The sequence below is a fragment of the Epinephelus fuscoguttatus genome, linkage group LG18 (genome assembly GCF_011397635.1).
Source record: "Epinephelus fuscoguttatus linkage group LG18, E.fuscoguttatus.final_Chr_v1".
Classification (NCBI taxonomy): domain Eukaryota; kingdom Metazoa; phylum Chordata; class Actinopteri; order Perciformes; family Serranidae; genus Epinephelus; species Epinephelus fuscoguttatus.
Genome location: NC_064769.1, coordinates 22,054,774 through 22,077,593, shown reverse-complemented (window position 1 = coordinate 22,077,593; position 22,820 = coordinate 22,054,774). Strand labels below are relative to the sequence as shown.

The 22,820-nt window shown below is 40.5% G+C and overlaps 2 protein-coding genes across 2 annotated transcripts; one reads left to right on the top strand and one right to left on the bottom strand.

Moving 5' to 3' along the window:
- Positions 1 to 515: 515 nt before the first annotated feature.
- anxa3b (annexin A3b) lies at positions 516 to 7,945 on the top strand. Its single transcript, XM_049605000.1, has 14 exons — positions 516 to 631; positions 1,047 to 1,086; positions 1,178 to 1,225; positions 2,405 to 2,492; positions 2,660 to 2,754; positions 2,837 to 2,950; positions 3,084 to 3,174; positions 3,305 to 3,384; positions 3,937 to 3,993; positions 4,360 to 4,453; positions 5,350 to 5,445; positions 5,579 to 5,637; positions 5,983 to 6,105; positions 7,507 to 7,945. Exons 2-14 carry the CDS (start codon positions 1,075 to 1,077, stop codon positions 7,564 to 7,566), a joined length of 1,017 nt encoding a protein of 338 aa, XP_049460957.1. The 5' UTR covers positions 516 to 631; positions 1,047 to 1,074; the 3' UTR covers positions 7,567 to 7,945.
- Positions 7,946 to 7,995: 50 nt separating this feature from the next.
- Positions 7,996 to 22,747, bottom strand: rcl1 (RNA terminal phosphate cyclase-like 1). The gene is made up of 9 exons (XM_049604998.1): positions 22,538 to 22,747; positions 22,037 to 22,108; positions 20,764 to 20,939; positions 19,964 to 20,038; positions 19,703 to 19,827; positions 18,873 to 18,998; positions 18,486 to 18,642; positions 10,559 to 10,662; positions 7,996 to 8,169 (listed from the first exon to the last, which is right to left on the bottom strand). The coding sequence occupies exons 1-9, from the start codon at positions 22,665 to 22,667 to the stop codon at positions 8,016 to 8,018; spliced, it is 1,119 nt and encodes a 372-aa protein (XP_049460955.1). The 5' UTR covers positions 22,668 to 22,747; the 3' UTR covers positions 7,996 to 8,015.
- Positions 22,748 to 22,820: the final 73 nt, after the last annotated feature.

Here is a 22,820-nt window from a genome sequence, read left to right as displayed (position 1 = left end):
GATATACAAAAGGTTAATTTACAGAAATAGATGACGTTGTTATATGCGAAAAAATGTTTAGAGAAGTGATGTCTTTATTTTAAATTTTCAAATTAAAATGGTGTGTTTTATTTCCATAAAATGCAAATTGTCTGAAAGGAAAAGCAATATTCACAAATCCAAGCACCAAACACTAAAATGACCGACAAATCAGAGCGCATTACACCACAAAGGACATATTCAATGCATCAAAAATGAAAAGGTTATATTCTTTTCTATTCATTCAATGTATTCCTCATGTCTCTGTGTCGTATTCTGATCACTGAGTACAGGAGGAAGTGTTTCAGAAACACTCTGCAGCAGATGATGTTACTTCAAAGTGGTAGATTGTTGCGCAACGGAGTCAGGTTACAGAGAAAGGCACAGTAGGCTATAAATCCTACTGCTTTCTGTGTCTGTACAGTATAAGACAAATGACATGGCAACACTGTTACTGTGTACAAGTGAGGAGGAGTTTATGTAAAAACGTCTCCATGATTCAACTTCCTCCACCTAATAATGGGCGTTGCCTTCTCAACTTCTCTGAAAGGTGTGGCGCATTTGGCACATTGTGAAATTCCTCCTCTGACATCTGTCCTGTCTTTTCACTAAGGTAACAAATACCGTTTTATGACTTTTGATCGCAGTCTTTATGGATGCGCATGTGTGTAATATCTGCGTTTAGGTTTCCGTTATGATTTACGCATCGGGAAAACTGTTTTGGACTGAAGCGATCGACACTGACATGTTGAGGTTTTCACTTTCTGCAGTTTTATTCCTGTACGCGCGTCCACTCGACTTTATTGGCTTGGTCAATTTGGATTTACACAAACATATTTATTACAATAAGTTAACGGATTTGTGTATATTAACAGAAGTGGATAACAAAAGCGCTGGCAGTGAAAGTCAAGATGAAGTGGGAGAGAAATGCGCACATCAGCAGAAGGAATCTAGAGCTGAGGAAAAACAAATAAATCGTGCACAGTGATATGAAGGTGCTGATACTGTCTGCTTTCTCTTTTCACCAGTTAAAGACTTTTATCTGCATCCAACACAATGGCAGCTTGGGTGAGTAGCTGTATTTAAATTAGAGTATAGGCTTTTCATATGAGGAAATATGGATGATATTTTAAGCATTACTTGTTGACTCATGTTGTAGGATGACTTAGACCTGCTCTTGGACTCCCCCTCCTCGCTGACTGTGACAGTAAGTTGAACATACTCTTACCTTTGTCATGCAGTATTATGATGAAGATGATGATGATTACATAGGTTGCTACTGCTTGAGTGGATAGTAACAAATCCTGTAGGGAAGCTGAGAATATAAAAAGCCAACAATATGCCATATAAACCATGGATGGAATTCTGCAAAAGCCTTTCGTGCACAGTGTCAAGGGGCCCCAGGTGTCAGGGGCCCCAATGACCTTCACCTGCAAAATGTAACTGATATAAACATGTACTGATCAGGAAGAGCAGCAGCATGGTGGTGCAGTGGTTAGCATTATCACCTCCCTTCTGTGTGGAGTCTGCATGTTCTCCCCATGTCGGCATGGGTCAGCTGGTTACTCCAGCTTCCTCCCACAGTCCAAAGACATGCATGTTAGGTTAATCAGTAACTCTAAATTGGTCATAGGTGCGAATGTGAGCGTAAATGGTTGTTTGTCTCTCTCTAGGCTAAATAGAGACACACAATATATATTTTGAAATTTCCTCTAAACTACTGTAGATACGTAAGTGTGGAGTTTGCATGTTCTCCCCGTGTCAGCGTGGGTTTTCTCCGGGTACTCCGGCTTCCTCCCACCATCGAAAGACATACAGGTTAGGTTAATTGGGTGTGACTGTGAGCGTGTATGGTTGTCTGTTTCTATATGTCAGCCCTGTGACAGTCTGGTGACATGTCCAGGATGTACCCTGCCTCTTGTCCTATGTCAGCTGGGATAGGTTCAAGCACCCTGTGACCCCCAACAGGATACGCCCGTTACAGAAAATAAATGAATGATCAGGAAGAGACTCAAAATGATGAGAAAAAGACACAAAAAGACCACAAAGAGATGCAAAACAACTGCAAAGTGGCACAAAATTACTACAAAAAGGGACAAAACAACCACAAAAAAGACACAAAATGACCTCAGAGAGGCAAAACTACAAAAAGATGCATAACAGCTACAAAGAGATGCTAAGTAGCAACAAAAGGTGGCAAAACCACAACACAGTCTGTGTGTTTTGCCCCTATGTAAGAGATATCTGTGACCAGGGGCCTACTGTCTCATAATCTGTCCATGCTAAAAGCTAGTACATGGAGCTTTGCTCTTGATTTATGGTTAGTTGCTGATCATTTTTCATTGTCATGTATGAGTCATGATGAGTGTGTCTCTGTGTTCATCAGTCTAATGTAAGAGGAACTGTGAAAGACAACCCTAACTTCAAAGTGGACGCAGACGTGGCTGCACTGAGGACAGCCATAGAGGGCCTCGGTAAGTTAATAACTCACCATTATCGGTATCATTCTGTATCAGTCAAACATGTAAAGCACTTTAATAATATTTTACCGAATGTGTACATCTGTCAGCTGGTAGAAAAGCTATGAACCCTCCAAGTGTAGTGTAAGTGCTGAGCCTGTTTTGTGTTCTCTCCTCTACAGGTACGACAGAAAAGACGCTAATCGATGTGTTGACCCAAAGAAGTAATGCTCAGCGCCAGATTATCGCAAAGGCCTATGAGAAAACCACAGGGCGGGTATGTAACTGCACTTTTAAATCATACTTCTAAGTGCTGTGACAAAGACCCAGAACGTGTGTTATCAACCTTGCTCCACCAGAAACTAGTAGATGACCTGGAGGGCGACACCCATGGAGACTTTGAGGACTTGTTAGTAGCATTGATAACACCTCCCGAGGTCTACGACTGTCATGAAGTCATCAACGCCATCAAGGTGAGACTGTGGCGGATTAATGTCCACATGACACGACCCTGCTCCAAAACCTGCTGATGTATCAGTGTTATAAGAACAGCCGAAATGCGTTGTCATCTCACTCCATGATCACTCACTTGTGCGTCACATACAGGGTGCAGGGACCACCGAGAGTACGCTGACAGAAATCTTCGCCTCAAGGACCAACAGGCAGATCGAGGCTCTGTCTGAAGCATACCTTAAAGGTTAGTATCTTCAACACACAGTATGTAACTCCACCAATAATGTAGTAACTCAGATTATTGTGTAACACTTGGGGATGTTTGTGATGATGTAATTATTGTGAAACCTTCTGTATTTGCTGTCTCATTCAAGAAACTGGGAGACTGATGATTAATGATCTGAAGTCAGAGGTTTCTGGAGACTATGCCAAAGCGCTGCTCATCTTGGCTGAGGTACTGTACGTTAAATTTAAACAGGGATGTGTTGGCATTCCTGACAGATGAGAATCAGACATAAAGCTTTGCATTTGTTGTAGGGGACACAGGTCTGAACATTTTTATCTGATCTTAAAATATGTGATGGAACAAAATTCCACCTCAAGAAAAATGTTTAATATTTCTGTCTTTAGTTAGAGGCCTGAATTTTAGAGAAAAATAAGATGTGTTTTTTTAAGAGATTTGTATTGTTTTGGAAAGTTTGTCAAACTGTGACAAGTATGCTAAAATGCCTGTCATACCTGTCACAAATAAGGACATAAGTTTTGTTTCAACATTCGGGAGGACTCATCTGGGGGTCCTTTAGACCATAAGACACTTAATTTCCTGCATTCTGCTAAATTTTTATGCACCAATTTGTGTCGTTTCTGCATCAATTTATTGTGTAAATGTCTTCAATTTTGTCAGAAGTCCTCAGCTACTTGCACATTCTGAATATTGAGGGGGATCTGTCCTGTGCTTCCCCCCTAAAATCCACACTTATGTCACAAACTGTGTTCATCCTCACAGGGGAAGAGAGACCAAAGCACCAATGTGGATACTGCCAAAGCTAAAGCAGATGCTAAGGTAAATTCTCTATGGCTGAATTGTTCATTAACCTTGTTTTGATGTTTTTTCATTGCAGAGGCATTATGGTAGTGATGTTAAATAAGACACTACAGAATAGTTTAGTTTCTGTGTCAGACAAATCTGAAAGTGTGGTGCTGTCCCGCTTCTTTAGCTGTTATTTGACACTTTTACTGTAGCTTGACCTTACACCTTCATGGGCCCTGAAGGCACCACACACTACTGTTGCTGAGTCGAGTCTAACCTGCTTTTTCACTGCTTAACATGTCAAATCTTGAAAAACTCTTAAATGACATGATGCACTTTGTCTAAAGCATTACAGTCTGAAGCTGTATGTGATTTCACACTCACTCTCACTCCACCCAGGCTCTGTATGAAGCAGGGGAGAATAAGTGGGGAACTGATGAGGAGAAGTTTATCGACATCCTGTGCCACAGGAGCGTCCCCCAGCTCAGACAAAGTGAGTTCACGTGTTACATGTCTGCAGCCATAGTGGTGTACTGTACTGAGGCACAACAGTGGTTTGAGCTAAATGCTAACACCAGCATGCTAACAGTGAAAAATGCTAACATGCTGCAATAGGGGTTTGCTAATAAGCACTTAACACACAGTACAGCTGAGGAAATTTGTTCTGCACGTATTTGGTCATTGCGCAAATTAGATTTTTACCTGATGATGTAAAGAGTAATTATAGTGTTGTATTTTTCATTTTGTTTTTATTTCATTTTAATGTTTTGTTTTAATTCAGTTTAGTTTCAGTTAGTCTCCAGAGTGGGTTTGCTTGTTTCAGTTCAGTGTTTATTGTTTATTTTTTTTGTTTTGTTTTGATTTAGTTTTGAATAGTTTAAATGTTATTTTTTGATATGATATGTGCAGTATTTGTTAGGGGCAAGATTTTAAAAGGTCAGAAGAGGTCAAGCAGACACCACAGTCTCAATAAACATGTGCACCATTGCCTCCTCACGCTTGTGTTGACAAATTTGACCAAACTGACAAAGAATAAAACTGAAGATATTTCCTGTATATTTTCATTTTAGTTAGTTTTTAAGCTATTTTCCTAACATCTAGTTTTACATTTATTTCAGTTACCTAAAATATTATTTTATACCTAGTTTTAGATTAGTTTTAGTTACCTACAGTATAATAACTTTGATGATGGTGCCAAATAAAAAGTCAAGATCACCAAAGGCTGCACAAAATTTCAGAAAAGGTGGTGGACTACCCAACCAAGATAGTGTCATCCCTATTCCCACCGCCCCTAGCATGGCTAAACAAACTAATATATATAAAGAAATCTATGTAGCACATCCAAGAAGACAAAAAAAGTTATACTGAATCTGTGTCATGTTTTGGCAGCTCTGGTAGAGTACAAGAATTTAAGTAAGAAGACTCTGCAGGAGAGCATTGAGAGTGAGATGTCTGGAGACCTGGAGAAGCTTCTTGTGGCCGTTGGTGAGAAACAGTGGCTATTTTTTATTTTATTGAATCTTCATTTTTTGTGGGATTTATTACAAAGTTAATCACTTGAGATGCATTAAACATAAAACATTACAAAAAACATTTATTCCCTTACTTGTGTTTCTAGTGAAGTGTGTGAAGAGCGTCCCTGCATACATGGCTGAGAGGCTTTTCAAGGCCATGAGGGTAAGCTATACAAACTGTCCGTCTATATCATGAGGGCTTTTTAAAATCCCAAAGCCAGTGGCTCCCAAAACAAAGTCCACATATTGTTTGGATGCACCATGCTCTTTTTAGCCACAGCAGACAATTGTGTTCGTCAGCAGTGGTGTGGAAAGGAATGTTAAGCCACAGCTGCTTTGAATAAATGTGCACCACTGGTGGAAATGTGTCAACAGCCCCTAAAGCAGATGACCACATAAACAATATGAAGCTGCTGTTATGCAGAATCATCTGTGTAAACAAATTACACACAAGTTATTTGATTTGATTTACCCAGGTTGCTTCTTTCCCAAATGTACCTTTGTCCAGGGTGTGGGGACCACAGAGTCCACTCTGACCAGGATAATAGTCAGTCGCTCAGAGATGGATCTGCTGGACATCAGAGCAGAGTATAAGAAGCTGTTTGGATGCTCCCTTTACTCCCAGTTGGAGGTCAGTATACATACCCATAAAGATTACATTTAACATGCTCATAAACATAAATGTTCAACAAATTTAAGTGTCTTGGCATCTTGTTTTGAGACGTTGAGTAAGATTTTTGTCACATTGTTAAAGGATAACTTGGGTGTCCAATTGACTAAGGGAGACACCAATGCACAATATTGGATTTTTGCCGATATCTGACATGCCGATATATATAACATCTCATTTGACCGATAACCAATACTGATATCGATATGTCGATTTTTTTTTTACCCTTCTTAATTTTAGTGATCAAATCTCTTATGTGGTGGAACTAACATCATGATATGCATGCATAGTGTTCTCATGATGGCCCACCAGCAGATGGAGACAAAGTGCGTTACTTTTCAATGTATGTAATATACATTCATTGTGCGAATTAAGAAAAAGCATGTTGGCTGATTCTGATATTTCATTTTAAAGCCATTAGCAGCCGATATTATTGTTTATGTAAAGGATTCCTACAGAGATAGACTTACTGTTATGGAGAAAAGATACATTTTGTATAACCAGAAACAGCCCCATAATTGCTATCATCACACCCACCAGACTCCATTTAAATTAATAGTAATTTTATCATCATAAAATTCATATCATTGGGGCGTCATTAGCGTAGTGGATAGTGCCAGCGCCCCATGTACAGAGGCACTGCCTCACTGCAGTGGCCACAGGTTCGATTCCAGCCTGTGGCCCTTTGCTGCGTGTCACTCCCCACTCTCTCTCCCCATTTCACATACTGTCCTGTCCATTAAAGGCAAAAAGCCCTTAAAAATAATCTTTAAAAAAATAATAATAAAATATTCACATCATTGAAAGCTGACAGAAAGAAAATAAAACTCTCAATGTCTTTTCATTGTTCCAACAGTCACCAGCTCTGGATTGATTGAAATAAATAAATAAATTCATCCAGTTAGATGTGAAAATATGTTGGCTCTATACCCGCTTAAATTACTGTTTATTTAAATGGAGTTTGGTGTGTGTGGCAATGGTCATTTTGGGGCTGGTTCTGGTTAAACAAGAAGGATCTTACTCTTTAACAAAAAAGTCTATCTCTGTAGGGATCCTTTCCATAAATTGTCAGACACTTAGAATAACAATCAGAGCCTCTCAGTGGCAGAAACAAGCACTTTTAGTGGACATAAATTGACAGTGCTCACTTGCAGCCTGTGTCCTCACGCTCAGTACTGGGCCATTTTAAAAACTGTTGCTCCTATTAGTCACTTAGATACAAAAACATAGGAAGATAGTGTCCAGGTTGGACAATACTTTAGTTATCCTTGAACATCAACATCAACATCACCCAATTGTTTTAGATGACGTGTCCTTAAAACACAGTTTCCTGTCTCCCCCCTCCCCTTCATGTTTGTGTAGTCTGAAGTGTCAAGCAGTTACGGCGACGCCCTCAAGCATCTATGTGGCCAAGACGACTAACTCCTCCCAACTCCCATGATGAGAAACATGTGGCGTGAAGTGCAGATGGGAAGAACCACAGCTAATGACCAGTCGCTGACCTTTCCAACAGCACCATAGTGATACACTTGCTTAGCTGGAACTAACCATCTAGAAATGTTTTTGAATGTGGAATTCCAGTAAGTGATGGTTGAAACCACAGAGCTGTGCAGACTGAATGATTAACACACACAGACCTAAGAGGTATAGACATGAAGATGATGTTAAATGTCTTTGTCAATTCCACATTTCTTACGTATTTTATCTTTTTGCATATTGTAACATGAATATCCTTAAAGTTGGTACACAAATAACTGATGTCATGACTTTCACATTAAATAAAATACAATACTGTATTCTATTCTTCATGTTATGTGAGTGAGCAGAGAGATATGAGACGACACCATGGCGTTAATATAAAAAATACTATTTTATTTAATGGTTTTGTTAATGTTGCTGTAACCGACTCCTACACAGGTCATCAGGACCTTGTCTCCTCCTTTCCTCTCATCTTCTAGAGGCTTCTGAACCTCGATCTTGAACATGATCTGGAAGAAATCTCTAATGTGTCTGAGGAACTCGATCCTGGAGGAGCAAAGACAGAAAGGTGGAAGGCAGAGAGAGGAGGGAAGATGAAATTTCAGTTCCATTTTTATGCGAGGAGAGGCGTTCACCTTATGTTGGATGAAATATAGTCCAACTATCAATAAATGATAAACACTGGGAGTTACAGAACACAATGTCCTGGGTCAACTCCATGAAGTCTGCTTAAAAGGACCAGCGTGTAGGATTTAGGGGGTTTATCGGATGATATGGAATATAATCGTAACCTGAATCTGAGAAGCATTGTTTTTGAGTGCTTTGACTATGCCTTTCATATCTACATAAGGAGCAGTTCCGTGTAGCCAACTGTGATGCACAGCCATGTTTCTACAGTAGCCCAGAACAGACAAACCAAACACTGGTTCTAAAGGGCCTGTCATGTTCTTATCCTGAAGTAACAGCTTGAAGGCTGCGTTAGGTTCTCCTACATGTCTTGAAAAACAAAGTTAATCAACAGATACAGCTTTGATCAGGCCCCAAAATCAGACCCCTCCCTACATGAACCTGCATGGTTTCTGTCCAAGCCCACACAAGCCAGAACCACGTTAGCAGTTTGGGCAAAATCCTGCTTAAAAACTTTAAAGTCCACTGTAATTTTTTCTTAATATTAACATTTTTACAAGCGAAAGTCTACCAAAGTCTTTTCAATGCAGCAGCAGGAATTTGTGACACGGGGTACTCTGATTCAAACTTTACTTTTTATAAATTTAGGACGTTGTTGGAACATTCCTTTTGGTTTGGAGCATCGAACTCTCAAAGGAGCATGGTGTACTCTACAGCCGTGGTTCCCAACTGGTCCAGCCACAGGGTCCAGATTTCTCCATAGTCATTAGTTCAAGGTCCACACAGTTTAATATATTCAGTGTCATACTGGCATTTGGCTGTGTCGTCAAGCAAGTTGCTGTCCGTTAATCATTCACCCTACAGCAGATAACTGCACTTAAAAATAAAAGTGCTTTGCTGGAAATTCACTTTACCTAAAAATAAAGTGTGTTTTTTACAAACTTGACACATTTGCAAGTCATTTGCGGTCCAATCAGAATGGACACATGACCTACCAGTTGGGAACCACTGCTCTCAGAGACAGAGCAGCAGAGCAGCAAGTTCAGTGAAAGTGAAACTTACCAGTCTGTTAATTCATACAGAAACAGAACGCTCTTACACCAGGAAATTGTAAGAACCCAACACAACACAACAGAAGCCCAAGCTAAAGCTGAGAAATGACAACCAGGCCCAAAACTGGCAGGTCAGGCCCTCTTGAGTTCAGGCAGAGAATCAAAGTTTTAGTAGAAAGGTATTCGGGTAGTTGCAATCTGCAACTTCACCACTAGATGCCACTAAATCCCAGACACTGGTCCTTTAAGTGATGTAGGTAAAGGTCAAAGGGTATCAGTTATAGTATTCTTAAACCAAGGATGTCTAAAATTTCTAAGGCAGAGGCAATTTACAAAAAAAACTGTTTAAACTTAATTTCATTGGTCTTTAGAAGATAAAAACATCAGCATTACCTGAGTAAGGAGGGGAGTGCATTGGGATGGCACTGCCAATCTTCAGTTATCATAGTACTGTACTTGAGAGGGACACAGCACCGGTACCATGATAACTGAAAATGGACAGTTCACAGTTCACTCCTCATTCGTGATGATGAAGGTGTCCCAAACAGACTTTGTGTTCAACTGCCTTTCTATTTTTTTCTCCTTTATTCTTGAACATTTGAAACACTTTTGTATACAAGAAAGAATCCTTGTTAAAATGTGTCTTAAACTGTATGGAAATTCATCACAAATTCACTGAGTATGCTTTGCATGAACTGACACTGACCATGTCAATGACCACGTGAAAGCACAGCTGGCCAAGTCTCATGATAACGCAGACGTTCTAAAGCATGTGAATAATTTGTGCTGGGGAAAAAAGTGATCCAAGGTCGACTGACTTTACTGGGGCTTATATTGCATTCTTTTTATCTTTTTAAACAAACTTGAATTCCCTTGAATTTTCTCTCCATTTTTCTCTAACATGTTTACTACAAACTCCAATGTGCTTTTATTGCAAGAAACAACTTCTGGAGCATTATGACTTTAATTTAAAGGCAAATTATTTAAAACTCTTTAAAATCCTGGCATTTTTCAGGGAAATCAATAAAAAACAAACACTGAGGCTTCTGTTTCACATCCTGATAAGTGCATTTATTGCCTCTGTTGTGTATTTGTGCAGCATTTCGTGCTCTAAAGTGGGACAAGAACTTTGGAATATTCCCACTTGACAAGTTTGGACGAGTAGAAGAATAACAAAGTGCGTCTATATAGTAACTTATAAATGAGCCAGGGCAGGGGAGCTCTGTGCGTGTCTATTACTGAGTGATGTTGCTTACGTGTATGGGGAGAGGGGTCCGAGCAAAACCTTCGACACGTCCTGCTGGCCAAGGGTCATCAAGAGCAGTGCCAGGCTTTGATTGGACGAATCCACGCAGCCACCCTACAACGGAGAAAGAGGAGGGGCGATGTGTTTCAGCAACAAAAACAACACAGAAATACGTCATGGAGGTGGAGATGTTTAAAAAGGACTCATCAACCCCTGGACAGAGAATTGATTATCTCAGGTCCAACGCTGATAGCCAACTACACTTGCAAAACATAGTGACGATCCAAGAGCTGAATGTAGGCCAGATGTTTTTTCCCCTCTGGACGCTAATTTAAGGTGGTCACATCTCAAAATGTGAATCAGTTTTGGTCCCGGTCCAAAGTAAAGACAAACATACATCAAAAGCTATGAGTACATTACATTTTCAAGCACATTTTTTTCCAGTTTTGTTGTGTTTTTTTACTCAAATCGAAAGATTTTATTACCGTCATTTTTTTTTTTAATTCACAAGTGTATTTTAAATCTTCTGAAGTACAGAACAACACTGCATTCCTGTCCCCTCTGACCCGTGAGATATTTAGGGGATAGAGGATCCACTTGTGTCCAAGCCATCACATGCCATCGTGAATACTCGACAACAGCTACGTGCTGTTCACCAGCTTGTATGAAGAGGTCTGTGCGAGACTCGACACACCCGGGAACGTTATAAAAACTAACTAAGAGAACATTTAATAGTCCGTTCTGTGATTCTGTCACCTCACAGCAAGCTACACAACATCAGTTTCTTGTGCTGTGCATCCATGCTAACGAAGTACGCATGTGGCCCAGTCACGCAGCAGTGTGGCATCCTAACAGCTTGTCAGCAGGAATATGATTCAATTACATAATCATATAACTAAAGCCTCGCTGAATCTGTGGGGACATTGTCTTTACTGAGGATGTGGCAGATATTTTACTAACAGCATTCCCTCGACAAGAGATTTATCAAAATGGGTTAGGCGATGTCAAAAAAAAATTAATACCACAATATTTCTGACCAAGCATCTCGAAAATAATATTACAACAATACTGTAGAGTTGAATATTGGTGCTTTCACAAACTATTTACACAATTAAATAATATTAAAAATTAAGCAAATAATAAAACAACTAGAACAATCTGGTAAATTCAGAAAACTACATCACTTCACCATAAGTCTTTAAAACCAGGAAACAACACCACTTACAATACTAGGATATACAAAATCGAAGACAACATATCGTCTTATATCAGGATATTGATACACAGCCCAGCCCTACTCGCTATGCCCTAAAAATTAATTTAAAGAAACACTTAAACTGAGCAAAGTTACTCCATAACAAGCCTTGAGAGTAGCAGTATGAGGGATTGAAAGGCTTTTTATAATCTGACATTAGTTTTACTGTATTATGCACAGCGCAAGTCCATCTTAACTTTTGGTGTTTACTTCTTGTTCTTTAAATACATGAGTGAATCTTTCATATTTTAATATTTAAAGGTTCAGTGTGCAATTTTGAAGACAGTTGATTTCTGAGTCTCACTCCCAGTTCACCAACTAGCGATGATCTTGGGTTGATGGTTGGACCGTACCACCAACCCAGGCATCAGTATTTAACAACCAGGAAAAAAAACTCGACAATCAACTATTTTTCTCCAGAATTAAATACTGCACGTTGAACTCCAAGACTTTCTACTAATCACGTACAAGTTGCCTCCACTAAGAACTCAACAATGTTCATTAAGAGAAACAAACTTCATTAACTTTAAAGTCAGATTTTATCCAATCACATACTTCTCAAACATTTTCCACAAAGTGGAGAGCGCATGGAGTCGACTACTGAAAAATCATTGTGCCTGAGCACCTTACCTTTTTGTGCCCTTGAAAAGTTTATGGCTTCCTACTTTTTATTTGCTGTAACCTTTTCAACACGCTGCCACATTTCAGTACAAAATATGAAATTAAGTCATTAACAACATTTCTGACAGCTACTTTCAGGCCCTGCCCTCTGGAGAAAACAGACAGTTGAGATCTCCCAAGAGGCCGACATCCACCGACAGGGCCACGAGGCCTGATGGAAAAGTCCCTTGAATCCTTCGCGTGAACGGCAACCCCCTTTCAAATGTTCAAACTGGGTGTCAACTTTCAAGCATTTACTTCACCTAAACCTGTAAAACACTGCCATATAAATCCATGTTTTGTAGAGCTGCAACTATTAGTCTGTTAATAGTAATTGATAATCACATTTGTAGATGTCACTGTGGGCTCTGGGAAACTGTGATGAGCATTCTTCAAAATTGTGAAAATGATCGGTATATTAATCAATAATAAAAAGAATCCTTAGTTGAAGCCCTTATGTTTTGTATTTGAATTTAGTGAGAATAATACACAGAAATATTCAGATTAAAAAGAGATATATTCCAAACTTGGTTAAAAAAAATAGTTTTTTGCTAGACCCTTGCCTCAAATCCTGAATGTCTTCAGACTTGTGTAACCACTTTTAAGTTTTTTCTTTCCACTTGTAGCTCTCAAGCTTAATATAATTACAAAAACAGTGGACACTGGCATGAAAATATTCTTCACATGACAAAATTCTCCACACAAGCACACACACAGCCAAGTTACTGATCTCTTTCCAAAATAATTACATGAATGATTATCATTTAACATTGAAAACTCAACAAAATTGGACCCACTCACATCAGCTCCTGTCCAGTGTTGATGTTGCTCCCAAAAACAAAATGTCCATCGTGTCGCTTTGGTTTACTACAAGACGACTGTACTGATTAACCATTAAACAAACAGACGCACAGAGCGCCCGTGGCCTTTAATGTGAATCCAGTTAAAATCTTTTCCTTTCTTAGTTTTCAAAAATTAACTATTCCAGCACAAGAGTCACATGTCCATTTTACTCTGGTGTTATCCTGTATCCTCTCAGCTCCAGCAATCATCCTGTCCGCCTGCTACAGTTAGGTATTAAAATCAGTTATTCAAATGCTGTTCAGCCTCTGAAGTGGTGAATCAACCTGCTCTGCCAGCAGCTGTTTAGGAAAAAACAGAGGACCAAAATGTTTAAAACTGGAGGATTTTTAGTCCACCGCCCTCGGAGGCTGCTGAATAGAAAAGCTAGCTACCCACTCTCTTGCTCGGAGTTAAGAGGATGCATCTAACAATATTCCCGTTTCAGAGATAATCAGCACTACCCTGACCAGCTAACTGGACTCACATGGCTCCTATGAGCGAGGGCTGAGAGGCAGAGACCATGTGGAGGCAAACTGAAGTCACACAATCAGTGGATCTAATTGTACATATTCTGATGAAGTGGGCTCTTTTTCCACTCTACATGAAAGCATTTTGCTGCTCGTGTGTATTTTTAGAAACAGCCGAGTTAGTCTTTGTTACAGCTACACTTGGGGACACACTACATGGGAAGAAAGATATGGATACAGAAAATGTGACTTTGTTTAAGTTTTTCTGAGGCCTCAAACATAACCGTGAAGCTCCACTCGAGAAATTCTCATTCATCAAGCTTGTTTTTCAGCTGACACGTCACCTAACCAACTGAGACAGTCACAGACCTTTTACCTCTGCACAGACATATATCTGTGACCTGGAAGTAGAGACACAAGGTGTTCATTTTTCTTTCATCTTTGGTTTAAAATGCGGCGGACTCCGGGGTTTTTTCAGACCTGATTGTATTGCAGAGTTTTGTACAGCGGCGACCGGATCTTTGCTCTCAAACCACAAAAAAATGTGATGGCACAACAGTCTCCTTCAGTACATTATTCTATGCTTTCTTTTGATTTTCACATTGGCTAGTCATCCTGTTTAATTTGTCTTCTGATTAAATCGGAACCGTTGAAACAAGTTGTAGGAAGCCTCCGCAAGTAACTGGTTGCTGACAGACACTCTGTGCTGAAATAAAATGGTTAATCAGCAGTGCCGTGCACTGTAGAGCCGATGCGCTGCTGGTTCTGCCGGCCTGAATAGAATATAATGTCTACTGTTGTGTACAGCATTTATAGACTGAGCTGAGCTGTGATGCGTGGGTCGACCCGTAACCCGCGGGACCCGCAAATGGACCTGCAGGTCAGGCAGCAGTGATTGTCTGTTAAATTGGTCTGTAAATGATATTTTGACATTATTGGCTATTACTGTCATGGCATCCGAAGGTACTGATGCGTTGAGCAGGTGACAGTCCGCAGCCGTTTTCAAAACACACTTGTGTCACGCACTCCAAAAGAAACTTATTTTACAAAATGGGGGAAACAAACGTTGACAAAAACGGTTCCATAATTCATATTAAATTCAAAAAATAATGAAATAACAGCTACAAGTTAGAGGGAATAGTGATAAAGTTGTAAAACTTGGCATTGATCCACAGCCTCAGACGGATGTGCTCCAGCGTGCCGTGCACAAGCTCCGTTGGTAGGCGATACTATATTTTCACATTTTTAACAATACAATTTAAAAGTTTTGATTTTTATTGATAACCTACATTTACCAACAACAAAAAGACCAGAAAAAAAACAGAAAAAAAAAAAAAAAAAATTCATAACGAAAAACCTACCCAAAAAACAAATATCCGAATATTTCGGTACCGTCCTACTAATTGCAAATCTCACTAATACCTCCTCCTCTGGTCCCGATATGACGTTGAGTATTGATCAGAAAAGTTTTCGCAGAAGCTTATGATGTCATAGTGAAGTTGACTCATCACTTCATCATTACATCTTATTAGACATTCCCAGTAAATTTAGTCATAATTAGGGTGTGAATTTTGGAGTTATAGCCAAAAACATTGTTTTTTAAAGGTCACAGTGACCTTGACCTTCAACCTCACAGTCAGTTCATTCTTGTGTCCAAATGGATGTCTGTATCAAATCTGAGGAAACTCCCTCAAGGCCTTCTTGAGATATTGCATTCAGGAGGATGAGACGCACACATGGCCACAGTGACCTTTAACCACCAAATTCTTATCAGTTCATTGTTGAGTCCAAGTGAAAATCTGTGCTGAATTTAAAATAATTCCCTCAGGGTGTTCTTAAGATATTGTATTCACAAGAAAAAGACAGATGAGGTCACAGTGACCTTTACCTTTGACCACCAAAATCACATCACTTCTGAGTCTGCGTGAACATTTGTGACAAATCTGAAGAAATTCCCTCTTAGGGTTCTTAAGATTGTGGGTTCACAAGAATGGGACAGACTGAAGGACGGACGTATAGACAACCCAAAAACATAATGTCTCCGGTCACAGCTAATGCCAGTGCAGAGACCAAATAAAAAAAAAATGTTCTTACTCTTGCCTGTGGTGCTATGTATCAATCTAGATTGTTTTGGTGTGAGTTGCTGAAAGTTTCTCTCTTGAATATATAATGTAACCAGAGGGCTATTGGCTTGAGGTGCTCAAAGTAGCAATGTTTCTTTGCAGAAATCATGACCTGGTTACTCAAGATAATCAATGGGCCTTATTGTAAGCTATTTCACGTAGGAACCACTTTCTCTCTACCGAACTAAACCCGTCAACTGCATCACCACCCAGAAGGAAGTGTGCATCTACTGCTAGCTCACCTAGCGTCACCAAGCTAGCTAATGTTACAGCTCAGCTGAGGAGGACGCCATTACTATTTACATCTCTCGCTGTCAAGAGCACGAGCCTCTCATCCATGAGTAGACGCACAATTTTGGGGTGAAATGTCTCTTAAACATGCTCAGATCATTAAGAAACAAATAGATGTTAAGTATACATTTTTAGTCACTAAATCCCTCACGCTCAAAATGAGCCATGCAGCACAGGGCGAGAGTTTATCTGAATGGAAATGGCAAAAATGTCTTATCGAGACTTTTGATTTAAATGGAAATACCTTTTCGTTGCTTTCCGCATTGTTGTGGTTCTGCCCACAAAAAGTCTCTCAGTTGAATTCCAGACTGGGGTCATTACCAGGGAATGTGGGTAAACAAGGGCAGCAAGAGTTTGTATTGAATGCTCAGACTCTAATGTGTCCTGACTGTGTATGTCAGGTATTCCCCAAGAATTCTGATTTGTCCAGATGCAGGCTGACAACAGATTCTCCAGCTACCGCGTGCAGGGCAACCACCGGTGACAATGGAGGTTTTCTGGCAAAAAGCTTAATTTGAGTGAGCTGAACTTGAGCACAGTATCATAATACTGCATCCTTCAGGGTGGGTAATCCAAACAGTATATATAATACATTACAAAAAATAACTTCCAAAAACATCCAAAAAAAAGATTAGATTAGCCCTGCTTCTACTATGCAAATAAAACAGGACAGGCTTGGTATTCTGAATGGCAGTTACTTTGTAAATCAGTTAAGTGAGCAACCAGAACTCAAACATTGTACATCGTAATGTAGCTAAGCCTTGTTTTTACAAATCCTCCCTGGTTTGATTGTGTTTACTTCCTCTCTAAGACCAAAACAAAGCGCACTTCCTCAACAGGCTTTCAAAAAATGAAAATCAATATCAAGCCTTTCCTTGTCTGATTATAAGTGCCGCTGCTGGATGTTTATGGGGAGCAGGCCTGTTTGTGCCAAGGCTGAAATCTTTGGCCAGACTCCTGGGTATGACTGAGTGTCTACACCTGCTTACAGCTGAGTAAACCTTGTATACACTCTTCACAGCAGCCTGAAAACTCAGTGCTGAGAGAGGGATGAAATGAGCAGTCATTTAAATTTTATGATTCAAATTTCCATGTCAAAGATGAGGCTGTGACAACTGAAACCTGGATCTTTTCTTTAACGAACAATCCTTAGAGCTACAACACTCACATGAGCGCGTGTGAAATGAGTATGTATAGTATAGTAGAACCCTGCGCTAACGGTTTTATTAATCCCGCTCCTGCCTGCTCATGCTGGATTTCTGACCATGTTTCAGTAATTAAAACTCCAATATGGTTATTATTACTTCTTTTATTATCTTTCATGGAATGGGTGGAGCATTCACACCAGCTCATTTCCACTGGCCGAGCCGTCTAACTTTTGGTTAAGACGTATGCTAACTCGAATGGGGACAAAATAATTGAATCTTCTGGCTAGATTTTCCAAATGTAACTGGACTGAACACAATTTATGCACCATATTACAGCTGCTACAATAACAGTTAAGGAGGCTACACTGGAACCTATGACATAAGCTTAGGCTGAACTAGCCGGTTAGTGACCGTGTGCAAATGACAGGCACACAAACAGGGCTGGTAAAGAGACAAGCTTGTATTCCAACGAATCATGGGACCCGCAGACTATATATTGTGACTTCCTGCTCCCATCGCCAACAAAGGTAAAACCGTCCACCTCTGGTGAGATTTGTGTTGGGTTTGGCTGGACGTCCCAATACAGTCTTTACTTTTTAGACTCTTTCACACATAATCCCCGGTAAATTACTGGGGTAATGTTTTTTTACGTATGTACTAAGTTCAGGAACATTTCCGTGTTGCACCTTTTCACACATGCGATGGCAATCCAGTCCAGCAGATGGCGGTAATGCAATGCTTATGGATGCCAACCACCATAAAACTCTCAACTCTAATCTGAAGAAAATGGATCAAGGCCAGATGAATGCGTTGTACATTCAGTTTCTGACTGTTATCTTTTCAGCTACTCTTGTTTACAAAAAAAAGAACTTGTATTGCCAGTTGTTACCAAATCCTCTGTCGAAGCATTGGTCTAAATGCTAAACCAACACATAACCCTTTACGTGTTTGTCCTTGAAATGTTACCGCTTCTATTCAAACCTCAGCTGTTCTGCCATTTTCCCTAAAATGATTCTTGAGGTAGGGAACTGGTGGTACAGATTTCCCTGAATATCGATCCCTGCTCCCGTTCACACATGACCCCATGCAGGATATGCTCCTGAACACATCAGAGATAAATCGCTTATGTGAGGGTTTGTTCAGCACTTACTCGATGTACTTCCTCCAAAAGCAGTTTGGCACAGTTCCTGCCGAGGTCCTCTGGTAGTACGGGGTCTCCTTGCCCCTGCGGCGTGGACGACATCTCAGCACTGAGGAAGGAGCCGTTCAGTGTCTCTGCCACCAGGGTCAGACCAAAACCTGGAGACCTGCGATGAACCAGCATGAATTACTTTGTGAGTTTCTCTGAATAAGCTGCGCTAATTGACACTTTGAATACAGTTGCACAGAGGGCGTTTTTCCCAGTCTGTGTTTGCATATATACATGTTGGATGACACTGGTTTATCTGTGTGAACTTTACCTCAAAGGTCTGAGAATAAAGTGAGTACATGTGTGCACAATTTTCAACCCTGTAAATACATTAATGTTGTTACTCACTTGCCAGAGTTGGCTCCTTTCATGTGGTCTGTGTGGATGTAGATGTCTGGAATGAACTGGTTGAGGATGCTCCTGGCTGACTCCACTATCCTGTTGGCCATCTGAGGAGAAACTCGAACTGAATATCTGGGTTTAGCCTGTCAAGGACCTTTGATGACTCATACAGAAGGCAAATCAATGGAAAAACGAGTTCAACTAAAAGCCGAAAAGCAACACAAACTTGAGAAACTTTAAAGTTTAGTTACTGGAATTCATGATGAGATACACACTAGAGAGGGATGAGTCAACAGAAATATATATAGGCGGGGCGTCGGTGGCTTAGTGGTAGAGCAGGCGCCCCATGTACAAGGCTGTTGCCGCAGCGGCCCCTCTCTCTCCCCCTTTCACGCTTACCTGTCCTGTCCATTAAAAGCAAAATGCCCACCCCAAAAAAAAGAAAGAAAGAAATATATATAGGCATTCAATTCACTGTTTTCATTTTTTGGGAGGGCAAAAAATGCCAAAAATTATCTGTTCGGGCCTCTCCAATGTGAAAATTTGCTGCTTTTATCTGTTAACTAACAGTGTTAACTTAATATATTTTGCTTTTTGACAACTGATAAGAAGAAACAAGACGTGTAAAGCTGTCACGTTGGGCTTTAGGGTGGTATTTTTCATTTTTTTTCCAGACATATTATCAACAAAAGGAATAACTGAGATAATATTCAGTAGTTCAGACAACCAACTACATTAAGACTGAGCAATGAAAAAACTTTAAAATGACAATTTTTTATCACATCAGTGTTGTTTCAGATAAAAAAGGGCCTTGACTGAGAGCCTGGGAAGGATACGCCACTCCTCTGATCCGCTTGATCTTCCCGGGGTCCGTCAGCTGCACTGGTCTGATGGTCCTGCGGACGGGACATGAGAATAACGCCTCTCCTCCTCCACCGGGTGCCATACCCCTCTTCACCACCTGAGGGAGCAGCAGCACAGAGAAAGGGTGAGGTGGAGGAGGATAGACTGATTTGTTTTCAAGTAGCAGCACTATATTTAAATGCACCCGTAACATTACACCATGTTTAATTGACAGGCCGCCACTGAGTCGTCACCTTGAGCTCAAAGCTTTCTCCATCGATCCCAAACTTCTTCATCAGAGGGAGCGCCGTGGACTTCAGCATGTCCACCTGCAGGGGACACAAGATTTACATCCTTAAGATACAGCTCTGTGTTTTCAAAGGGAGGAAAACGTCAATGGACAACTTCTAATCACAGCAACAAACTGTTTCCATGACAACACTTCTCTACTGCCTCTTCTTTTTGCTTTCTTGTGCGTAGTTTGTTGACAATACACACTTTGAAACACTGCAGCACATAGCAAAGAGATAAGAATGATGCAGTGGCTGATGCTTTTAGGGATGTTCATTAAGGAAGAGATTCAAACTCCAGTTGTTTCAGCCTGGGATCAGATTTATTTTGACATTAATTCTGAATTTTAAAATTTAACCAGCTCTGTTGTTTGGTCCCTCTTTCAGCACTGACTTCAGAGTCTGCTTTAAAGAGGGTATGCAAGATTTATTCAGTCGTGAGCACCTGAAAACCTGACTATGCTGCTACGTTCAAAAGCTCTCCACCTCTGCTCCAAATGTATGGTTTGTAATTACACCAGCGCTGTTGATCTGAGCTGACATATGACTGCATTAAATGATGTGTACACTAGAGGGCAGTGCCCATTTGGATTTGGGAGGCGTGCACTATCCCCACAAATTCAATGTGCAAAGAAGTTGGCATGTTTCTTTGCAGAGGAATGCTTCAGCTCCACCCAATGCGCTCATGAGCTACATGAGTCAAAATGAAATCAGAGGGAGCAAAACTAAGAAACAAAAAGTAACAGATACATGTGTGTCCTTACTGTCGGGTCCATTGGGTCGTTGGTGACTCCCCTGAGTGTGGCCTTCAGGGACATCTTCATGAATGGAGCCAGCATGAGCAGGGCCTCGAGGTAGTAGCCGATGGAGCGCTGTGTGTTACAGTCATGCTCAATGGAGCCGCCAATCAACAAGCCAGGCTGGTAGAATAACACAGTACCTTGTGAGGACAGACAAATGACAACAGTGAGTGCATCCAACGGGTGATATTTTACAGCAGAGGTGGGGCCAAGTTATTGTTCTGATTCTGATTCTGTCACAAGTAAGTCTTTGCAATCATGTCCAAAGTCAAGACAGCAAGTCCTAAGTCCTAAACTTTGAATTCCGAGCACTAAAAGAGTCGTAATGTGCAATAACAGCATGGATGTTATGGATGACCTGGATGACTAGTCATCTAGGGAGGGATCCCAAGACTACATAATAATTGATGACTTCACACCCATTCACATCTGGTCCCGCCTGACCCTAACGACTCACACGATGGCTAAGTGGGTCAACGACCTGAAACTAAGAGCTCACATGTGACCCCAACAACTCCGCACCAGTCCTTTAGAACTGAAGAAGCTTCTTGGATGAGAGGTGAAACATCTTAAAGAAACACAAGTAAGTCCAAAGAAACGTTAGTTCTTCATGTTTCTCTCCTGCAACTTGATTAGATGCTGTCAGATCAGATGGAACAAAGTGGTTCTGGAAAAATTTCCTGTTGGCTTGCTCCATATAGTGTTGACGTTAGCTGATTCAGGAGATGAACTGGTTTGTGGCACACCTTTTATACAACATACTTTTTCATCTTTGGACTTGGGGGAAGGTATCAAGTATATTCAAGTCAAAAGGCTGAAGTCCAAGTGAAGTCACGAGTCACTGGTGTTAAAATTCAAATTGAGTTGCAAGTCTTTTTTGATTTTGTCAAGTCTAAAGTCAAATTTGTGACTTGAGTCCAAGACACAAGACTTGAGTCCACACCTCTGCATTACAGTCTTGTTTTAAGGAAGCAAATGTACATCACAGTTGAACTTGATATCAATGCCACACCCAAAAACAGCAAAAATTAGATATCAAAATAACCACAAGAGACCAAAATAGTAAAAACAACTCTAAAAAACATCTGCTAAAATCCTATTTTTCAGATCCAAGTTGTCTATCTGCAGATCGACAATGCTGAAACCTCAGCACTCTGCTTTCCTCTGGCAGTAAACAGTGATTACATAAACCACACAAAGGTAAACACCGCAGTCATATCCTAATAATAACACTCACCTGTTTGGTTAATCTCTATTCTGGAGCCATTGGTCACTTTGTCTAGCAGTCTGATGAAGCTGGCCTCAAAATCTGGAGATGACAAGCAAAAAAATAAAAATATTAACAAGATTTTTTTCATTAAATTTAAGCCAAAAACTTTTTTAATATCAACAAGTAGATGAGGAAAACTAAAGCCCTGTTTTTATATTTTACATATGATATATAAACATGTTTTGCATCTACTGTGGGAACTTTTGATGACCCTCACTCACGTTCACCAAGATAAATCACTTTAATATAAAAAGGCAACGCTCTGTAAACTCGCTCTTCACAAGCAAAACAACGACATAACTTAACACAATGAGTTAAGATTAAAATTATCTCACATTTACACTCCTGTCCCACTGTTTCCCCACCTCTGACGCCCAGTGATAACACACACTCCCAACTGCGTAACAGCTAGCACGTTAGCCGCCGAGCTAACTGCGACGCCACATGCGGAGCGAGGCAGCGACTCACCGCGCAGCCCCGGGTCGTCATCTTTACACCGTATGTTCTTGATCTTAACACGCTTCCCGCTGAGTGTGGACAAAACCAGCCGCTGTCTGAAGAAGTTGCAGCCGTCGTAGACGAGCCCGTGGCTGGCCATGTTATTGTTGTTTCTGCCTGGCGTCAGTGGAAATCCACGTGTGTTTGTCCAGGAAGACGTTGGTGGGAGTTGACAATACGGCAAAACAGGAGGGGCAAAAATGCGCTTTTTAAAGGGTGCGTTATCACCTTTGGCCACAAGATGGCGCCAGAT

Excerpts from the sequence above, each read along its gene's own strand:
- anxa3b (XM_049605000.1), top strand. Across the intron at positions 2,755-2,836 it reads ATGAGAAAACCACAGGGCGG|AAACTAGTAGATGACCTGGA; the intron begins GTATGTAACTGC and ends TTGCTCCACCAG. Across the intron at positions 3,385-3,936 it reads CGCTGCTCATCTTGGCTGAG|GGGAAGAGAGACCAAAGCAC; the intron begins GTACTGTACGTT and ends TCATCCTCACAG.
- rcl1 (XM_049604998.1), bottom strand. The coding sequence starts at position 22,667 with ATGGCCAGCCACGGGCTCGTCTACGACGGCTGCAACTTCTTCAGACAG. Across the intron at positions 20,940-22,036 it reads AATAGAGATTAACCAAACAG|GTACTGTGTTATTCTACCAG; the intron begins GTGAGTGTTATT and ends TGTCCTCACAAG. Across the intron at positions 18,999-19,702 it reads AAGCGGATCAGAGGAGTGGC|ATATTCAGTTCGAGTTTCTC; the intron begins GTATCCTTCCCA and ends GGCTAAACCCAG.